At 42.5% G+C, this 21,801-nt stretch overlaps 2 protein-coding genes across 2 annotated transcripts in view; both read right to left on the bottom strand.

The window, feature by feature from the left end:
• Positions 1–562: 562 nt before the first annotated feature.
• Positions 563–21,704, bottom strand: LOC124279889 (calcium-activated chloride channel regulator 3A-1-like). Its single transcript, XM_046715770.1, has 7 exons — positions 21,585–21,704; positions 21,164–21,289; positions 20,901–21,005; positions 20,043–20,316; positions 3,514–3,678; positions 1,875–2,084; positions 563–670 (listed from the first exon to the last, which is right to left on the bottom strand). Exons 1-6 carry the CDS (start codon positions 21,702–21,704, stop codon positions 1,909–1,911), a joined length of 966 nt encoding a protein of 321 aa, XP_046571726.1. The 3' UTR covers positions 563–670; positions 1,875–1,908.
• LOC124279840 (calcium-activated chloride channel regulator 3A-1-like) overlaps positions 21,610–21,801 on the bottom strand; it is a 37,895-nt gene continuing 37,703 nt past the window's right edge. The window contains exon 8 of the mRNA XM_046715720.1: positions 21,610–21,697. The gene's annotated coding sequence lies outside the window, so the exon portion shown is untranslated. The remainder of the gene's footprint in view (positions 21,698–21,801) is intronic.

The raw sequence follows: 21,801 nt of genomic DNA, 5'->3' as shown, positions 1-21,801 counted from the left end.
AAAGAACGTAACATCAAAGCGCACTGGACTGAATCGCACTGAATCTCGACATGTTTCACAAACATGTTTCACAAGATAATCATCGGACAAGCAAATGTGAGGATATGTGTTTTAAGTAATTGAAACAAATAAAGATGCACAGTGCAAAATTACACATAATCACGTTGTAATAATTAGTCTACGTAAATTCTAAAAAAGCTATTAACATTCACCGTCTTTGCCAAAGAGCCTTATATCGGATTTTCCTTAGTTTTAGGTTTCCTCATGCACATACAGATCACTATGACAACCAAGTACAACTGCAACAGTTACGGCCGCTCCCAGGCCTATTCCGACCCATATCAAGAAGTTGGTGGCAGGCTCGGATGCAGGCTCAGGGGCAGGCTCAGGGGCAGGGTTTTGTTGCGGAATGGTGAGAGGCTTCAAGGTGATGGAACGAAGGTTCGACAACTCTGACTGGCGACTGGCTTCGTCGAACGCTTTAAGCCCAAAACGTAGAAATCACTTGGCCAGTTGATCGGTAACCGAATCGTGACCATTTGCTGCGATCTTGCCGGAAGTGGGTCCAAGCTTCCGGTGACTAAATCTTCGTTCATAACCATCGAGGCTTGTGTGAAGTTAACTCTGAGGCTCGCAAAAGTCACCGCAACCCGCAGCTCATATTTTGCAACTGCAATGAACAACTGCCATGTGTGATTTAAATGTAAGACTGTTAACATATTGTAAAAGAAATTAAAACAAGAAGTATATCTCTGACAACGGCTTTTGTGTAAACATAAGCTTTATGTTAGTGGCGCAAATGTTATATTAATGAAGATACCAGTATCAAAGTTTTACCTGAACAAAACCGTTAACATAATCAATTTCTTGTAACAGGAGACCCATATAGCTGGAATATTGCAGGGTGCGGCGTTAAACAACAAACAAAATGTAACAAGAGACAGAAGAATACGTTCTAAAAGAGGGTTGGTGTAACCGACAAGGTCAAAATCAGATGTGGCCACCAGATGAGTTGATACAGGGGAGGCAGCAGCGGCGGGTCGGATTCAGAAGATGATTGGCAGCAGAGATTTGTCGTCCCGGTAGCGTACGACGTTCAAAATGCCATGAAGAATGTTGAATTGAGATCTCTCATGAGTTGTGATGCTACCCAATATGATTACAATTTTAGTTTGAACCTGACTATGGTGGTAACGAAACCGTCACCAAAACGGTCTGTTCCTTGCACGACCTTTAGAGCTGACTCATCTGTGAACAACCTACTGTCCAACGCTTGCCTTCTGAATCTCAGACGTTGTCAACATCACGTTGTACCAACGGTAACGTGGAGGCACATTTGCTGCACCCCGAGGCTGGGCGTTTTGCTCCCTGAGCCGGATGCCATGAATTACTTTCAACACAGGAATTGTACGAACTGTTAGTGTGGCAGTTTGGTATCGATTTCTTTATACGGGTGTCCTGGTGACGCCCCACGGGCCTACATACACAGACAGATGGGCCACGGGACGACGGGCCACGTCATGTCATGAATGTTGCCCTGCTGTAGATGACGTCTCCTGAGAGAATCTCATGATAACATGTTTTGATATGGATGAAATTCCTGTTTCCTCACGGCGCGCAAACGATGATTTACAAGCAACCTTGGCATTGCGTGGGAGTTATTGACTATTAAAGAAAGGGATGGCTAAATTATCACTGTGCGTTGCACACATTTAAGAAAAACACATGTGCGATTATCATGGGTCCAGCAAACGCTCAAAACGCGCATCGAGGATATGTCTTCAACAATATGCATTTAAATTCGGAATAAATTTTGGTTAATATAACTTTATGAAAACCACAGTTACGTTTCCTTTAGTACTTCTGGTCCTCACCTTTTCCGACATTCAGGTCATCCCCTGGAGCAGTTCAAGACAAGGTCACGGTCTGATTGAGTTTGTTTTCTATAGCAATGTCAAGGTCGGTGACTCGTCCTGGATCCAGCTGGTCAACTGAGGAATTATAGCCAGATATATCTATGGCATCTGGAGAAGCTGTTCTGCTGAAAGCTTCCACCGTTTCATTCCTCACTGGTGGTGTTGTGTCTAGAAGAAACATACGACCATCAAAATCAGAAAAGGTTGCAACAGTCACGTGTATCAACAGTCACGTGTACCAATACGGTTGTTTCTTCCCTTCATGGAGCGTATGTGTACGTGTCTGGATAAGATGGGGAGTGGGTAGAATGAATGTTACTTTACTCTTGTGTCACCGTGGTATATAAATAACAGATAGAGTCCTACAACAAACCCCACATAGGTACGATGACAAGCTGTTCTGATGAAAGCTTCTATCCTTTCATAACTCACTGGTGGTGTTGTGTCTAAGAGAAATATACGACCATCAATATCAGAAAAAGTTGCATGATAGTTTTAATGGTGTTTGCAGTGACAGCAGTGCACGTTTAGTAACACTGTTACTTCCTCCCTTCATGGGTCATATGTAAACGTGTCCGGAAAGTTTGACGAGTGAGTAAAGTGGATATTGTTTTACGCGTGTGTCTCAATGGTATATAAATAATGGCATCACGTCCTACAATGAACTCTGCAGGGGTATGATGACAATACACCAGCTGAGCTAACATCACAACCCGATTCCCGCAATCCCTACAAATCACTGAGGGTCATTTTGGGATAGATCATGAATAACCTATCTTTCTCATAAGAGTCGGACAGTAAGGGTTGGACCATTTTCCAGTTTCATGGAACGTTGAGTATACTATTATAGGCTAGTGTCGTATAGCTAATGGAACGACGTTACTCAGCATTCACTTACATAATCAAAATTACTCGAAACATTGAAATCCATTCATCCAAAAAGTGCACATCAACCATGGATTAAGACAACTGAAATTTGCTGATAACCGAGTGATGAAGCATACAAGTTAGATGTTAGATACTGGTTTTAATGAAAACGTGGACTCAGTTAGTAGTTCAGCTGTAGTTCAGTTAAATCAGGGCGTGTCCGCCTCATGAAGATGAAAAGCCCAAATCAATAGGCTTTTGGTATTGTTGAAAGTGATGGGCTCTATGGCGTAACAAATCAAAATCGAAGTGAATAAGCGATACGTGCTGATCGGGGCTGATACAGAAAAGCTGATACGACTGGAACATTTGTCTTAAAGTACATTTGTCTTTAAACTACCTGATCCAATTTAAGGTTGTGTGATACTCGTTTATGGTAGATGGGGACGGGTGGACTAGTCTTCTGAGGCTGTACAGAGTTGTGGTCCTCTGGCATGCCAGAAACGTATGATCTTGGGTTCGGATTCAGGGTTCGTCACGACTATGTTTGAAGGTTAGTCAGCACCAGAACTCATGTTCATGTGTTTCGCCGAAGGTCTAAGACCAGCATCCCTTCAGACTAACATCCAACATTAAGCTTATATGCTGATATAACTGGGCTAATTAATGGCCTACAATGGACAAACTCTTGTCTTGTTGTCAAGTGTTGCTGTATAAATATAACACTTACTCTGAAAGACAGAGAGTGTTCTGCCAGACAGGGTGTTCCCAGATTTGATGATGACAGTCTCTCCCTCCACCGACTCAACCCTCACATCCATAGAGTAACGGGAGTTGGACTTGAAGCCGAGCAGATAGTTGCTGTAAACGCCGTCATTGGCTGTGTTGTCAGGGACTGTGAAAAACGAACAAGTAAGAATACTTCAGCTCTACGAGCAATAGGCAAAACATAATAATATAATTATATTTCGGTACCCAATACCAATGCAATCTGAAGCATTCAATTTGTAAAATATCTTATGCATTCGAAATATTAGGCACACTTTGTTCTAGTGACTACTCTGGAAATTTTTTTTGAATGTATTTTGGGCCTACGGCCCTTTTTACCGAAAATAAACTCTGTCTCTGTCTCTCCCTTCTGTTGCATTTTACGGTTATGGCCCGGGAAAGCGAAATCTGGATTAAACCTCCTCAATTTAGGTTTCGCTTTCGCGGGAACGGTCAAGCTACAGTGAACACTGAATTTAGCGTTCCCGAGACTCTTAATACACAAGAAAAACAAAGAAGTGTGAGTCGTCGTCTGATACCGTAGTCATGGTAGAAATTTAATATATAGATAACAATAAATGTTTGAGTCACAGACTGTTCATCGATAAGTCACATGGATGGATCATGTGGAGGTGGAATTGAAAATATCGTGCATAGACAACTTACATCGTTAAGCATTCATTGACGCAATTTACGTTACCGCAATGTAATTTACGTTACTTATACATAAAGGGCGATAACAACCTAAAACTACTTTCACTTGCCAAAGTTTGATTCACATTTGACATTTCGGCAATACCAGACAACAAAACACAAAAGTTTCGCGAAACATTCCAAATTTCCAAATATGGCGGTAACGTAAATTATAGTAACGTAAATTAGTTCTGGTAATGAATAATGTTATGGCAAGGTGAATAAATACAGAATGCTTGGTTGGGGCACATTTATAACAACAGACCGCCGGGCCCCAAATGTACAGTGATGAAGACTATTACTGGGATGCTAGATTTGAGCTATAACGGTAACGAATGATCACTTGCTTAAAAAATCTCTACTGATTTCGATCATATTTTTCCATCTTGTAAGCAAAATCAATGTTAACTATATGTTTTTAGGTATCGAGAATAGATGAACAGGCCAATCAAGAAAAATTATCTTGTGGGTCTGTGCGATGATTTACCACAAGAAAAGCTGTAAACAAACACAACGTAACGTAACTTACTCTGACTCTACCGACATACGTGGGTTTGGGGTTTTGGTTGGTTAACCACCTTTCATGACACTAAATATAACAAAACTTCCGTTGGATAAAATTGTGCAGCAAGCTTAAATGCAAAGAATACGTACTACCGACATAGCTACGGAAGCGTAGTAGGGCCACGGTGATCTCCTACGTAGGACTTAATATCTCCTACGTAGGACTTAGTATCTCCTACGTAGGACTTAGTATCTCCTACGTAGGACATACTATCTCCTACGTAGGACTTAGTATCTCCTACGTAGGACTTACTATCTCCTACGTAGGACATACTATCTCCTACGTAGGACTTAGTATCTCCTACGTAGGACTTAGTATCTCCTACGTGGGACTTAGTATCTCCTACGTAGGACTTAGTATCTCCTACGTAGGACTTACTATCTCCTACGTAGGACTTAGTATGTCCTATGTACCTATGTTGCCGTGGTAATCAGAGGTCTATCACTTAGAGGTCTGTCACTTTTTGCGTAAAATTGCTTTGTTGATATCGGTCTGATAAACGACTGATAGAACACTGAGGCGACGTGCAACGGCAAGAGACTCTCCAGCCTCCAAACATCCAATGGCGATGTTTCGATTTACAGCAGTGAGATGACATAACGATATTCTTTCAGTTAGATAAAGAATGCCAATGATCGTCTTCAAGCCATGTATGTAGCCAATTTCCCTGCTTACGATTCCTCAGAACATTGCAAGCCACTTTTCCCATGACATATTCATGCAAGTTGACATTTTTCTATATAACGACTATGCGTTTTTGCGCAGTGTATCTGTTCCATCTACACAAACCAGCATTATGATGGCAAAATTATAACAAAAATCCCAAAAGAACAACGCCATCATGCTCAATCGGCGTTCGTTTCTTTTTCTTTGTATGGAATGGTATACTTGACCATTCCGAGTTTTGTACTAGTTACATCATGGTTGCCGAATAAACCGCATGGTGAGATCGGTTATGTTCACTGGTGTGGTGGCAGCGGCATTCTTACTCACGTCAATAATCCGACAAATAGGATTCCAGTGACATCGTTTATTTTCATATCTACACAATCTATGAGCAACCTGCACAAACATGTTATGTTCATTGGACGTTCAAATAACGTCGTGAGTGCTTGCAATTTCGTGATATTATTGTAATCGAAATCATGGCTCAAAATCGGGCTCCAATGCAGTGGCAGTTGACCAAACACGAAACCATAACCTCTTTTGAAAACTGGCGACAGAATCCAGTTTATATCTTGTCATCAGATGACAATTTCTCCCCTTTTCTCGCAGATGACTTCACGTGGGAGAAAAAACCCTGCCGTTAATCCTACTCGGGGCTTACAGGACAATGAAAAACAGCAGCGCAGAAAATGTGCAGCTTGACTTTGACAGCTTGACTCTGTTCATGACATATGGCAGAAGGTCAGGCAGCATTATGGGTTCCAATCCACTGCAACCAATTTTCTAGATGGTGTTGACATAGAACTCCAGACAGAGGAACGTCATGAGGACTTGTTTCAAAGGCTGGTCGCTTTCATAGAAGACAACCTTCTCACTACCGGATGTGGCATTCAACACCATGGTCTGGAACCAGTCGCTGATGACGAATCTCCCCAACCATGAAAATCACGATTATTGTGGTTACAGCTGATCCATCCTGGTCTCCCTCAGCTTGCAAAGCGAAAGTATGGGTCTGAATTCCATAATCAGACTCTGGCGTCACTCCAACCTGAGATTTCACAAGCCTGTCGTCATTGCTGGACGAACTGTGTAGCATTGCCTGACTGACTGAGTTTGGTTTTACGCCGCTTTAAGCAATATTCCAGCAACATCACTGCGGGGGACACCAGAAATGGGCTTAACACATTGTACCCATGTAGGGATTCGAACCCGGGTCTTCGGCGTGACGAGCCAACGCTTTAACCATTAGGCTACCCCACCACCCCGTGTAGCATTGAAGACACAAAAGCCTTCAGAGCTTATACGTCCACCTTCCCAAACAACAAACAGTCTCCCACTAGTCTCAACCAGATGTCTAAGTAAGTAACCCTTCAGTGGGTAAATTCTGTATCTTGTGCAAAACAGCTGAGCGTCCAGCTTATAATACCCATTACCTTAGGAGTTGCAGATATTATGAAAAGCGCATGATGTCTGGCAGTTCGAGGTTTATTGGCTTGGAGGAAGAGTAGTGAGTGCTCAGACGATGATCAGGAAGAACAACAGAACCTCTTATTTGATCAGCCCAGCATTAAACGTGTGAGTGTTGAACCCTCCCCATACCTCAACGCCTTTTATGAGCCTCACCCTGTTCGTCTAACTTTAGACACTGGTGCTACGAAAAACATGGTAGGCGGGGCAGGGAATCTAGATGAATAGACTTGGCTGCTAGGGGTAGATTAAGCACATGCAATATATGCTGACCAGGCATGAACTTGATACCGCTTCTGTTTAACACGTGGGAGAATGGGCAAATCGTTCATTCTCAGGCAAGGGAGTCAACCAAAGTAGACGCTATGTCAAAAAGTAGCCTTGCTACTGGTCTTTCCTTTAAAACGAATTAAAGCAGTAGGTGACAGGGGTACGAGTAGGCCTACTTTTATAAGTTGCGCAAACCCAAAACTTCCAAGCACAAACTTGATGATTTTGACCGGTGTGCAGTCCGTCAATTTGTACAAAGTTTATATGGAGTACAAAAGCAACTGCCTACTCTAGATATGATATATGATATGGCAAGAAGCCAATTGCATTACCAGGGTTCAAAGGAAAGTTTTGAAAAAATCTGAAAGACATGGGGTTTAGGTGGCGAAAAACGCAGTCAAATCGTAAGGTTTTAATGGAACGAAAAGACATCCTTGCAAAGCACATGCAATACGAACGTGCAATATAAAATGTCGAGATGAACATCGAATAATCATCTTTGTTGATGAAACATTGTTCCAGCATTGTACCAAAATGTTTGCAGCTTGATGGTGAGGTTGTGATAAATGGGGTTCAGACGTCCGGTACCGGACCTCGGCTTATTGTTGTTCATGTGGGGTCCGAAAACGGTTTTGTACCAAATGCTTTACTTGTGTTTGACTCAAAGCTCAAATCAGCAGATTATCACGACGAGATGAATTTTGATAATTTTTCCAAGTGGCTGCAGAAAAATTTATCCCACACATTCCACCCCACTCCGTCATTGTTATTGATAATGCGCCTCACCACAGTAAGCAAGTGGACAAATGTCAAACAACGGCTAACAGAAAAGATGATATCAAAGCTTGGCTACAAAGGCGCAATATTGCATTTGACGATAAAATGCTCAAAGCTGAACTGTTGTGTCTGGCAAAATCCAACATATCGGGCCCTGTCTATAGAGTAGACACTATGTTGAAACAACATGGCCATGATGTACTACCTCTTCCTCCTTACCAAGCAGAATTGAACCCAGTTGAATTGAACTGGGCCAATGTCAAAAATTATGTTGCTAAACAAAACTTGCAGTTCACAAAAACTTTGCTAAGAGTTGGCATAAACGAGAAAATGTCTGGAATGGTCTGAAAGTTGTAAACATGTTAAAACCATTGAAGATGGCTACTGGCAACAGGAAATTGCAGTAGAAAAGGAAATTGACAAAATCATGATCGAAGTAGGACTGGCAAGTGATTTAAACACCGAGACCCATTAAGAAAGTGACGACTAAGGCCCGAAGTACGCCTGAATCAGTAAATGGTTCGGTATTTGACCCCTGTGTGGAGAGGATGCACCAGAATATATACCGATTATACATCTGTTTGTAAACATAACAAATGTTCTTTTCTCTAGCATTTGTTTGTGGTGTTTTGTAAATAAAGTTATATTTGTCTTTGTTCAGTTTCTAAGGATCTTAGCTTTACACACACTTGATATAACAATCAATACACGATTTGCACGAAGAAATTGAACTTTTCAAGTTTTAGAGGACAACCTGTTTCACTCATTTTTCAAATGGACTGTTCTTGAGGGCGTTCCCATACATGCAAATTGGGGTCATTTGTCAAGTCATGGCTCATCTAATTGTAGTACATCAGTAGTGCATCCCAACGGCCGACAAGTTGGGGAGTCCACTGCACATTGACCAGAGAAAATGATTCTTTCCAACTTGACGCCCTCGTTGTCAAACGACTTGATGTCGACATGCTTGCAAGAATTCTTTTCAATAAAAGCAATGATATTCCTACACGACCCGCCAAGAACCAGATCGTTATCAAGGGTTTGAACGCCGTTTGTTATGGCCAATATCAAAGCAGTCATGCCACGGCTAGACTTACTCAGGCTTCCTTGATCCGAGCTCCCTCCTGTCAGGCAACAATCCTTGACCCTGAAGTGTTTAGTAAATTCACTGATCTCCATGAGGAATTTGATCTAGTGTTTCATCCATCAGTGTCAAAGTACAGTGGAGACTTGCAGGCATTTGTGAACATGCATTACAACCGTGATGCCTTGAATGAACTAAAATGCGAATTTGAAGAGCTGGAAAATGAGGCCAAGCCCGAGCAGGTCAACATCACTGTTGAATGCCTCAATATGTCTTTCCTGGTGCGGAAACCAAATGGCGGGAGTAGGTTACTGACTTCTTTCGGAGATGTTGGACAGTATTGTTAAACACAGCCTGCCCTTATGTTGACAATGTGATCAGAGATATAGGCAAGTGGCGGTTCATTGTCAAAACCGACTTACTGAAGTCATTTCATCAAATACCTTTGTCTCACAACTCCATGAGTCACACCTTTCAAAGGAAAACCGCGTGCACACACGCTGTGCTATGGGGATGCCTGGTTCAGAGGCTTATCTTGAGGATCTGATGTCACGCGTGCTTGGTCATCTTGTTCAGGAAGGACGTGTGATCAAACTAGCTGATGATGTGATTTGTGGCGGGGACACAGCTGAGGAATGTCTACATAACTGGCGTTTTGTCCTCACTGCCTTCATCGCAATAACCCTTGCCTCATCCCTCCAAAACAGTAGTCTGCCCCAAATCAACCAACCTCTTGGGTTGGATCTGGAGTAGGGGTTCTTTGACTGCAAGTCCACATAAGGTTGTAACTTTGTCCATTGTGAAACCTCCAACCACTGTTTAAGGACTACGATCTTTCATCGGCGGGAATGTATTGTTGTACCAAGGACAGTCCTGGATCGCTTCAATCACCCCAGTAGTATTACAACGCGGTTCCTGCAGCAGTTCGGCTGGTTGTATTGAAATGTGTTTCCCTCTCCAGCAGCCATGAAAAAACGTGCGTTTTTGTAGTGTTTTTTCCATAATTTATGTATAATTCACGATTCTTTTTTTGATACCACTGTGTCCGTACGCATAAGTCGTAATACCGTTATGAGCAATCCATCGTTTGGTATCCATGGGCGACAAGGATGTTTTATTGATGGTCAGTCCGTATATTCTATGCTTGTCACTTCTGAGCACATTCATTTGGTGTTTGAACGTGTGTTTATCGAAGAGAGCATGTTTAAAGAGGATGTGTTTGATTTGCTGTTGAACCACGTATTTTTTCACTCCTTTAGCCTTTCGGATGTCACTGTTGTCGGCTTTCAGGATGGAATACATTTTATGTCTTAATCCAACGTATTCCATAGTGGGTGTACCGGTGCATTCGTCCTTCATTTTTCCCAGGATCTTTTTTTTGGTCGTATTGTGTAAAGCGTGATCCAATGGATAATTGCTCGTATCATACCAATCTATATTTTTAAGAGCAAGGAGTAGGTGTCGGTATACAACAACTGGCATCCATTACCGTACTGCTTTTTTGAGCTAATTGTAGTAGAAATCGTACATCAAGTGTTTGGAGAGGTCCAGGATGCTCATCCCCGAGTAGACCTGTCGATTTAATCTGATGTGGCTTTTGTTCATGTGCAGCAGTGCCAAATCTTCGTTAGACACTTTGCTTCAGCTGGGCTGGCTATGAGTTTTCTCATTTTTTCCTCTTCGAGCGATTGAACTAGTATTACGGTCATCCGTTTTCTTAAATTCTCCATCGTTTTGCCAAACACGGAATTGTTCATTAATTTATAAAGATTTTTCTCGAAATTACTGGTGGCTTGTTTTCACAGCTTGGTGTTTAACCGAATGTACGGTTCCATCCATGGACTTTGATCGAACTTTAGCACTCGGTGTATTTTTTTTAGCTTCATCCCCAACGACAGGTAGAGCTGTAGATTTCGATAATGCACGATGTACTTGTTCTTATCCATCAAATTGGGTACAAGTTTTTCCACTTGAGCTGGTTTAGTCGTCCCCAACAATTATCGATGATGGCCCGACATCCATTCTTGATCGACCGTTAGCCATTTGGGGGCCAGCGGATAACTGTTGTGGTCAGTGTGGATTTCTGTAGGATATTCCAAATGCACTTCGAATATGTATCCCATCTTAACATTCTCGCGGACAGCCATGATGTTATCCTGTTTACATTTTTTGCTATTAACCCACTCAAACCCCCTGATGGGTAGATATTGACTCATGGCCCAGCCGTACAGGTTGTTGGCATCGACATAGAGGAGATGGTTTGCGTGCTTACTCGAATCGTAGCCTTTTACGTATTTATTATATGCGTTTGGAGACAATCACGACCCCACCTCGCAGGACTTTTTCAATAAACATATGCATATCGTAATTTGTTAATAATTCCAACGTCACGCTGGTTATACTTAACAAGGCGTCCCACCACAGACCAGGACTGGTGTAATACCAGGCTGGATCGAGACCATACTGTTTTAGACACGTTTTTCTGAATACCTCGAACGCGTCGGCGAGTAGGAACACATCCATTCTAAAATACAGGTCATGATAATTCTGACAGGCTAGTTTTCCCACACCTTAAGGGTGTGGGCGTAATCATCTTTGGTGATATTGGATTTGGTTAAGCGGCTATAAAAGCGGTCGATGGGGGGTACTCATGTCTCCTCAAACTTAGAACAATCGTCCATGTACTCGTAGGTGTACACACCCTTTCTCAACAGCAAAGACCGAGTTGCCCCGTCGGTGTATCAATTGGTGATGGGAATGGTATCGTTGGCCTTGACCAAATTGGCGAGAGACGATAGTAGAAACTGGATGATGTCAATGAATTTCAGCCCGTTTAACGAGAAGGAAATGTATTTTTCGATGTTGTTGGGGACACACTTTATATCGCCCTCCAATTTCGAGATGGCTTGCAGTAGAAGTAGAGCGGGGTTTCTGCCGCAGATGCGCCTTAGAGGCTTATTTGTGGGAATTAAGCCTTCAAGCCCCCCTTAAAAAAGCGCCGCTCTAGCGAGAGGCATCCTTCGATGTGCCACCAGCCTAGACCCAAAGTTCTGAGCACTGAGGTATCAGCTGGCTTGCCAATGTGATGGTTAGGTTGTTGGACTCGTAATCCAGAGTTTAGAGTTTGAGTCGGGAAAGCAACAGGAACTTTTGCAAGTGAGTGGAGGTATATAGGTCATGCCAGCGTTCATACATGAGCGTTCTACTGACATAGTATGTATGAGCGCTGGATTGGTCTCTAGATAGTGAGATTTGTGTGTCATGCTGGCGTTCCTACATGAGCCATGACTGAATGTGGTTTCTTGCATTGTATTGCAAGGGTTATTGGATGGGATTTTTTTTTCACGAGGCTATGTTCACATCAACAAAAACAGTTTAAGGTGAATATTTGATGAGATCCTTGTTTTTTGTCAGGAAGGTTTGAATGATTTGTTGTCGACCCTGTTCTATGAGCTTTTTTTTTTTCTCATCTTTGCCGATGTCAGCGGTTTTCCGAGTTTTGGTTCGAATGTCTTCTTTCATTCGGTGGTATTTTGCGATTTCCAACATCCCCAAACGAAACTCTTCCTCGGAGATTTTGCTATCGGTGATCGCGTGGAAATATGATCGTTAATCGTGTTTAACTTGGCTTCGGCCAGAACCCTGATCTCATCATGCTTCAGTGCTTTCTGTTGCAGACGACGTGAAATGAATTTAAGGGCTATTCCCGCCACTCCCGATACCCTGGCGGTTGTTTCTAACCCGAGGACGACCGGTGTTTCCACGATGGTAGATAATAAGCCGACGCCTGCCACGCCTAATCCCATGCTAGCTGCCACGAGTGCCGTGTCCAATTGGTGTTTAATTTTGTTGATTTGTCGCAAACGAAATCCATCCACGGTTTCGAGCATTTGAGCCACTTCGTCCATGGCCGGATACAATCCCATCTCGAGTATATTATAAGTTTAGTAAGTAAGCTTCAATTGAGCCACCGTCAATTGTTGATGAATGTACTTTAAGCTGACAAGGTGCATATGCTCGGATAAATGAATGTAGTCGAGTGAAATGAGAGGCTCTAGGAAAACCATGACCCCTTTGAGGCTTGCGGTGGGGGCTCTTCCTGGTTCTGAATAAATACGACAACGTTTATAATGATGGCGATCATACCAGCGTATTTTTAACCCATTTAGAATTGGTACATCTTTTGCCGGGTCATCTATAAGAAAAACTTCAATAAGTGTAGAATCTTGTATCACTTTAATCCACGTTTCTGGGATTTCATAATTATGATTTTGCTTCAATCGCATCAGTTTATATTCGGGTTCCGGACGGGTGACTTACATATTACCCGTTTGATCTGGTAACGTTGATACGTGCATTGTGTTTTCGTTGAATGGAATAAAACCATCCAGTAGAGCCCCATGATTTTTCAGTTCGATGACATAACCATCCTCATCCATGATGAGATAGGGGTAGGTCAGGACAATATCGATAATCCAGTTCAATTTGAAGATCACTTCTCGACGTTGGTACACGTTCTTTTGTAAGTGCAGGACGTACAAGGTGTCTTCCGTCCCAGGTTGGTCGAATCCTAGCATGTCCCCGAGATCGGAGAACGCGATGGTGGCACTTTGATTCGGGGTTGACACGTTGCCCATGGTTATACTCGTATTATGGAAGAGTCTTCAATTGATTCTCCGACAACTTCCCGTTGGCAAACTTTAAGCTGATGAGATGGATTTTTGGATGTAGAAAAATCTTCGTGAGCGTGATTTGATTCTCCAAGTTAATCGTGACTCCTTCGAGACTCATGTAAGCTAGACGTTTTTCTGTATGTAAATCGAGCAAACATGATTTTGATGTTTTCGAGGTCAACAGAGGTTTACTCCCGGTATAATTTCAACATCTCGGTCGGGTGGTGCCTCCCGGAAAAAGACTTCGATATAAAGCGTAGAATGGTTTGGAATCCCTTGTGTGAAATCAGTCATGTATTCAAGCACCAACTGTAAACTCGTATTTTGACTATCCGGTCTACTCGCTAGCAAATGACCAGCTTTATTCGGGATGAGGCTCATGATCACACTTCTTTGTTGCGTGGGCACATAAGCCGCGATGAGAATCCCCTTATTGAGGACTTTCATTAAATAATGATCCTTCGACTCCACAAACACGTAGGGAGAAACGAGGGTGATATTGAGTAGCCAGTCGATTTGGGAGGAGATCAACGTCCATTGCTTATCATCGGTTAGGACAAACTGGTACAACGTGTTTTTTAAGAGACCCCAGGTCTCGACATTGTCTTAATCACCTAGATTGCCATCGAATGCCGGGACCATCACCCTTTTGTTATTGTCATTGAGGACGAGATTGTACTGCATGCTTTTCAAGAGCCCTCCGGTTACCACATCGTCTAAATCTCCTAGTTTACTACCACCACCACCGCGGACTTCCGCTCGCGTGTAAGTGTTGCTTCTTAATTCTAAGTCGTATATTTTGCCTTCGCCCCGGCTTAGTCGAATCCACACGTGTCCTCTAGGTCGGAGATTGCGATGGTAGGACACTATCACTCACATAGCCGTTCCGGGACCCGAAGCTCGAGTCATCATTGTTTGATGTGCAGCGTGATGCTTAGAGAGCCTATATGCATCGGTTTATGTTTTATATCAAAAACAGATACTTTGAGTTCCGTGATGTTGTTCTGTACTGTAGGGGTTGAAAACGATTCCATTCTGCCGTCGTTGCACTTTTCCGTTTTCATCGGCACGGCTCTTAGCAGTGTGGAAGGACGTTTACCACCACATGAGCATTACTGACGGTCACGATATATTTTTTCAAAATATCAATAAAATTCGTTTTAAAACTCGTTCCATCCGCATCCACCACGATTTCCATTTTCGTTAGCACGTCACTAATGTTGAATGTAGATTGTAATGGCTTGTATATGTGTAACATGTTCGTTACGCTCCCAGGAATCATGAGTGGCGAGCCTGTTTAAGCTGCTACACGTGATCTATGACACATCGGGATGACTTGAAGTCGTTCTCTGTGATCTTGTGTAATACCCCGCGTTGGTCGAATATCAGTCAACATAAAGGGAACAACAGACTATTCATCGATAGCAAACGCCACCATTTGTCCGACGGTTATTACAGCGTTTATATACGATGAAATTTTCAAACCCATTGGAGCCCATCTCAAACTCAATGAAAAACCCATTCGACTCGGTTGGCTCTTGGCAAGAACTCTCGAGTTGTCATCGAGACACCATCGCGGGTTCGAAATTACCGAGCTTCGTTGTCTATGACGAACTGTTCGTTCATCTCAATTCGCCCTTCCCCGTTGCTAAGAGCCATGACGGTGAAAACAGAAAAGTGTAAGTACTGTCGAACCGAATCATTTTCTGCCCTGCAGTACAAAAAAAAATAGCACAGGGCATGATCATGGAATTGAAACTATCCATCTTAGGTATAAAACATAAACTGGTGTATATGGAATATCTCAGTGTCACGCTGCATGTAAAACAATTACTCAAGCTTCTGGTCCTGGAACAACCATGCGCCTGAGAAAATGCCCTACCATTGCGATCTCCGATCTCTGGGACACACGAAGATTCGATGAACTCAGTGTCTAGGTATGGGATAAAGCATGAACCTTGGGAATTACGAAGAAGTAAGGATGTTTTCCCGACGGAATTCCTCTAGGGAAAACATCCTCACTTCTTCGTAATGCCCAAGGGTAAGCTTTATTCAACTTATAAACCGACCGAAGATATACTGTAGATATAATTTCAATATTTAGTTTACTTTTGAAAGCAACTGGAATGAGGCTGGCAGCCAACGCTTTGCCTTGCACGCAATGCACGTGCTCTGTACGCGCTACCCATGTCCTGCACATGCGCTACCCGCACTACCCGTCTTGGGAGGACACACAGTTCATGCAGACAAACAATCTTTTTCTTCACAGCGATCCTTCGTAGCCTAGTGGATAAAACTGCCAAGCTAGTGAGCCAAGGGTGGCGGGTTCGAAACCGGGTGTCGGCACTACATGTTGGAAGTTTTCAATAGTGTCATATTTTACGATCGCATTCAGTGATGGCAAGACAAAGTCGTAACAATCTTCAACACAAGTAAAAATCAAAGTCAAGTGCTATTCCTAAGAAAATCCCCGGGCAGAGGGACGATATTGGGGTAATGCCCTAATCGACGGGGCATTGGGATATGACAAGAAATACTGCCTCGCTAGAACAATAGAGTGACGTCACTGGAGGTTTATAAGGCAAGGCATACGCTTTAAAATTAAGAAATAACATTTACGGGCGAACAGATGTGAGTGGTGGTGGTAACATAGGAGATTTAGACGATGTCATAACCAGAGGTCTCTTAAAGAAAGACGCAGTACAATCTCGTCCTCAATGACAATAACAAATTGGTGATGGTACCAGCATTCGATGGCAATCTAGGCAATTTAGACAGTGTCGAAACCCGAGGTCTCTTAAGAAAGACGTTGTACCAGTTGATCCTTATCAATGATAACCAATGGACGTTGATCTCCTCCCAAATCGACTGGCTAATCGATATCGCCCTCGTGTCACCTTACGTGTTTGTGGAGTCGAAGGATCGTCATTTAATGCAAGCCCTTAATAAGGGGATTCTCATCGCGGCTTATGTCCCCTCGCAAAGAAGAAGTGTGCTCGTCAACCTCATCTCTAGAAAAGCTGGTCATTTGCTAGCGAGACGACTGGATAGCCAAAATATCCGAGTTAACAGTTGGTACTTGAATTCAAAGATGGGTCAAATGTCTTACAAGAAATTCCATCCAATTCGACGCTTTATATCAAAGTATTTCTCGAGGAGGCCTCCCCCCGATCAAGATGTTGACCTATTACCTGGAGTCAAACTTCGTTGGCCTAAAAACATCAAATCATGTTTGCGCGATTTATAGACAGAATGATGTCAATGCTTATGCTAGTCTTGACGGGTTGACGATTAATTTGGAGAAAAAAATCGCGCTCACAAATTTGTTTTTACCTCCAAATATCCATCTCATCATCTTAAAATTTACACATGAGAAATCGTCGGAAAACCAATTTAAGGCTCTTCCATAATCGAGTATAACCATGGGTGACGTTTCAAACCTGTGTTCACAGGCCTCCATTGCATGCGTTATCCGATCTTGGGGACATGTGAGGATTCGGTCAGCCCTAGCCCAGTTTAACCCCGGGTATAGTCTGGGACAGGGGTATACTCTGGCCTGTTACACCGGTACGGAAAGTGCCATATACGTATTGCACTTACAAAACAATGTGTACCAATGACAAGAAGTGATCATCGAATCTCAATTGCACTGGATCATCAATCTTGTCCTTATCTACCCCTATCTAGTCATGGATGATGATCGTAATGTCATCAAACTAGAAAACAAGGGGGTTCTACTGGACTACAGTTTTATTCCGGTTGAAGAAAAGGGAATGTACGTATCAACATTACCAAATCAAACGGGTAATATGATAGTCACCTGTCCGGAAACCGAAGATAAATGGATGTATTTAAAAAAATATAATGAAGGCCCACACTCGTCGGTCACTGTGATACAAGGTTCTACCCTTATTATTGAAGTTTTTCTTGGAGATGCCCCCACAAAAGATTCGACAATTCTGGTTGGGTTAAGGATACGCTGGTATGATCGCCATCAACATCAACGTTGTCGTATTTATATACAACCAGGAACGGCTCCCATCACAAGCCTCGAGGGGATCAAGGTTATTCAGTCTAAACGCATATTATTCCATGCCATTAATTTATCCGAGCATATATACTTCATCAGTTTAAAGTATATTCATCAATGATTGACAAAGGAACAATTAAAGCTTATTTCCTAACATATATTATACTCGAGATGGCATTGTATCCAGCCATGGACGAAGTGGCTCAAACGCTCGAAACCGTGGATGGTTTTCGTTTACGACAAATCAGTGAGATCAGACCTCAACTGGAACAAGAACGTGACGTGGGCATTGGATTACCAAAAAAATACCATAGGGCAACAAATGCTCTGGACGGTGTAGACACTACCCTAATGGTGACCAGCATGGGACATGGCACGGCTGACGTCAGCTTATTATCAACCATTATAGCCGCCCCCATTGGGTATCGGAACTGGTAGGAGTAACCCTTAAATTAATTTCAAGTCGGCTTCAAGGTAAAGCGCTGAAACACGATGAAATTAGAATTCTAGCCGAGGCAAAGCTAAACACGATCGATAATCATATCTCGACAGCGATCTCTGACAGCAAAATCTCAGAGGAAGAGTTTCGTTTAGTGATGTCTGAAATCACTAAATATCCCCGAATGAAACAGGAGATTCGAACCAAGTCTAGAAAAACCGCTGACATCAGCGAAGTCGAGAAAAAAAAGTTCTTAAAACAGGGCTGACAACAGATCATTCAAACCTTCCTTACCAAGAACAAAGATTTCATAAAAGATTAACGTTAAACTTATTTGTAGATATTAACATAGAAAGATAGAAAGGTTAAAAAAGTAGCAAAACGTCCCCGGCGGCCACAATTCCTCTAGAAATCAAAAGATTAATAATTTTCGAGCAAAAAACTTGGTTATCAGGTCCCCGGTAGCTGTTTTTTGCTCACTGCCTGTTGTTGACATACAAGCTCCCATGCAGGCTTATGTGTTCGTAGCCTGAGTGAGCAATCTAGGCCAGCCCAGCGCTCATGTAGGAACGCTGGCATAACACATCTCATTATCTAGACCAGTCCAGCGCTCATGGAGGAATGCTGGCGTGACCTATATACCTCCACTCACTTGCAAAAGTCTCGGCTGCTACCCCGTCTCAAACTCCAAACTCAAACTCTCTACCACCCCACTGGCGGGACGGCTGACAGACACAATGCAAATTTAACGGGTCTATCCATAGAATTGCATCATCCTCTTAAACCGGGATCTGTCTATAGTAGTGCAAAGGATGTCTAGCGCAGAGGATGTCTGGATCCAGTCTTACAACAAATCCCACTTCCGCTTCAAAAGTCTTAACACGAGATCGCTCGCTTCAAAAACGTTAGGGTGTATTTTCACCTAGAATAAAGTCTAATAAAATACAAACACGATGCTTGTAGGTAGTCTGAACAACGCTGATCACGACAGATGTAACGATGGACGCTGAAAGCAATTTTAGAAGCCACAATCCATTATTTTAGAATCGGTCGTATGAGCTATATACCTATCGGGAACCAGTTTTATGAGGTCGCTCGCTTCGAAAACGTTGGGGGGATTTTCACCTCGAATAAAGGTCTAAATAAAATACAAACACGATGCTCGTACGTAGCTTAAACTACGCTGAATACGATACATTGGTCGATAGGCTATTGGATATTGATACAGCTACATCCCTGGCAACAGAAGCTTGCCATCACTGCATGTCTTTGAAGCGTATCCCTTCACAACTATACCCTCAGTCAAGAAAAACCGTACCGGACATGGTATGCCGCAGACGTAATGAAACGTTATGGCCAGCTCATCTTTGACAAACACGTGTCTTCAAATACGTAAGTTTACCCAATCTCAGTTTCGCTCAAGAGTATATGACAGACTGTAACCGAGTAATGCCGACTCTCCTCAGAGCCACTCCTAATGACCAAATATGATTTGTTTTCTCTGGAAGACAGGAGGAAGGGTGGTTACGCCATCACGTTCAATCCGCGTTTGTTTCTTTCTGTTTGTACGGAATGTTATAGTTCATCATTCCCTGTTTTGTACTGGTTTACATCATGGTTGCCGAATATACCACATGTTGTTCGAGTGATCGGTGTTGTTCATAGGCGCAACAACACTACTTTTGAAAAATATTGAATTTTCATGTATCGGTATCACCTTTATCTCCTTTTATTCATCGGGCGACTTATAATTGACACTTGCCTCTTGGCCACACTGCACAAGAAGATATTAATTAAGGTAATGGTTCTAAATCACATAATACTCACGCATGCCATCATCATAGAGAGTTATGTTGAATATGTCTCCTGGTCTGGACACCTCCACCTCCACAAAAGCCCTGACGATTGGAGCGTATCCCTGGTGAACGTAGGCGTAAGCGACGACCCCACTACGACCTCCTGAGTAGTCATACGTCTTAGAGCTGGTCCAGGTCTCCACCTTAAAGGGCAGGGTGCCAACCCGTGGGTGCGACGTCACCACAGCTGTTATGCTCTCGTTCGCGTTAGAGTCGCGTTTTAACATATACTTCCATGTCCCCGTCTAGGAGTAAACGTTAAAACATAACGTGGTGTAATCTTATTGAAATATAAGTGCAGCCAGTGTAAACCTCACAGTATCCCCTCAGAGGCAATTTTGACTTTTGGCATAGAGGTATGTTTAGAGGCGAAAGAGTGGGGCGATTCTTCATTTAAAAGGTCATGATCTAATCGCTTGAATTATTGTAAAATCATGATTGTGAATTTTGGATACTTATTTCAGAACTAAATAGAACACAAATAGTACACTAGAGTTGTACATTCATTTATCAGATCCCCTTTAATCAAAGCTCAGTGGCGAAATTCATTTTCCAATCTTGCATCATTGAAAATATGCGTTACCGGGATGCCTTTGATTGGGTTGAAACTGTTGTAATCTGTGAGGCAATCTGCCGTTGCAATATGTGACATTAGATCAGCGTTAATGCATGTCTTCTTCCGCTAGTCGTTCATATAATTATGAAATATGTATTACAATTTCTACTTTCAACATGTATGTAGTTATATATTACATGTAACAATGATAATATACATCGTAAATGTTAAGACAGTTGAAGAAGTTGTACTTTTATCTTTACTTTATCTTACCTTGGTCAATGGGAAAAGGAATCTTATTATGTTCAGAGTCTCATCTTTGCTGTATTCAGATGAATTGGAATCATACACAGCCCCATAAGGATCTTCAATTCTGATCTATGAGAAAATGAAGCATTTTGTTTAGACTGGTCAACACAAATGCAAGGACAATGTACAGTGTGTAAGGCGCCATTTAGCATAGAATGGGGTGATTTAAATGACGTTACTCCTACCCTACTATACGGTTATGTTTCACAAATATCTCGTCAATTCACCTTTGTTTCCGCACCATGTGACAAAGTAAAGACGAAAAGCGTGTTGTTGCCGACGGTGGGGTCCATGTTAAGTATTCTGGTGAAATTATTCTGTTTTGACGTTAGAACAAATGCGCGACGATCAATCTGGAACAGAATTTTCGAGGAATCAGGAAATTCTGGAATATAACTGAATTTTCTATTAGCACCCAAACCAGTGACTGGCAGCATGAACAACAATCGAAGCCAGTGGACACATCTCAACTAGGTCACAAACTGCAATGTTTTCAATCTAATCAACCGGCTCTTATGACACACATCGGAGATCGGGAACGCTTTCTGCTGTGGAATTAACACCGTGTTTAAGAATACAAGCTAAACCGATCACATGCAGAATTTTTACGAAATGGAATTGTTCTCATCAAGTTATGGTTTCAATTACCTCAATATTATTATCGTATTCGTCGCAGAGGCTGAGGTCCTTCAGTAGTCGGTCAGCTGCTGCCTTAAAGGCTGTCAAACCGGTGGTCTCTCCAAAGAACGAATACTGGCCACCTGTCATACACAACAAGGTCAATGTACCTATTCCATCCAGGTTATCTGGGGTCCTAATGAAAAGGTGCATTTACACTCTGACACATACAACAATGTCACTGTAA

This window comes from Haliotis rubra, unplaced genomic scaffold (assembly GCF_003918875.1).
Source record: "Haliotis rubra isolate DU_JTF1 unplaced genomic scaffold, ASM391887v1 Scf107, whole genome shotgun sequence".
NCBI classification, from domain to species: Eukaryota; Metazoa; Mollusca; class Gastropoda; order Lepetellida; family Haliotidae; genus Haliotis; species Haliotis rubra.
The sequence above is the reverse complement of the archived record's forward strand: the minus strand, read 5'-3'. Positions and strand labels throughout refer to the sequence as shown.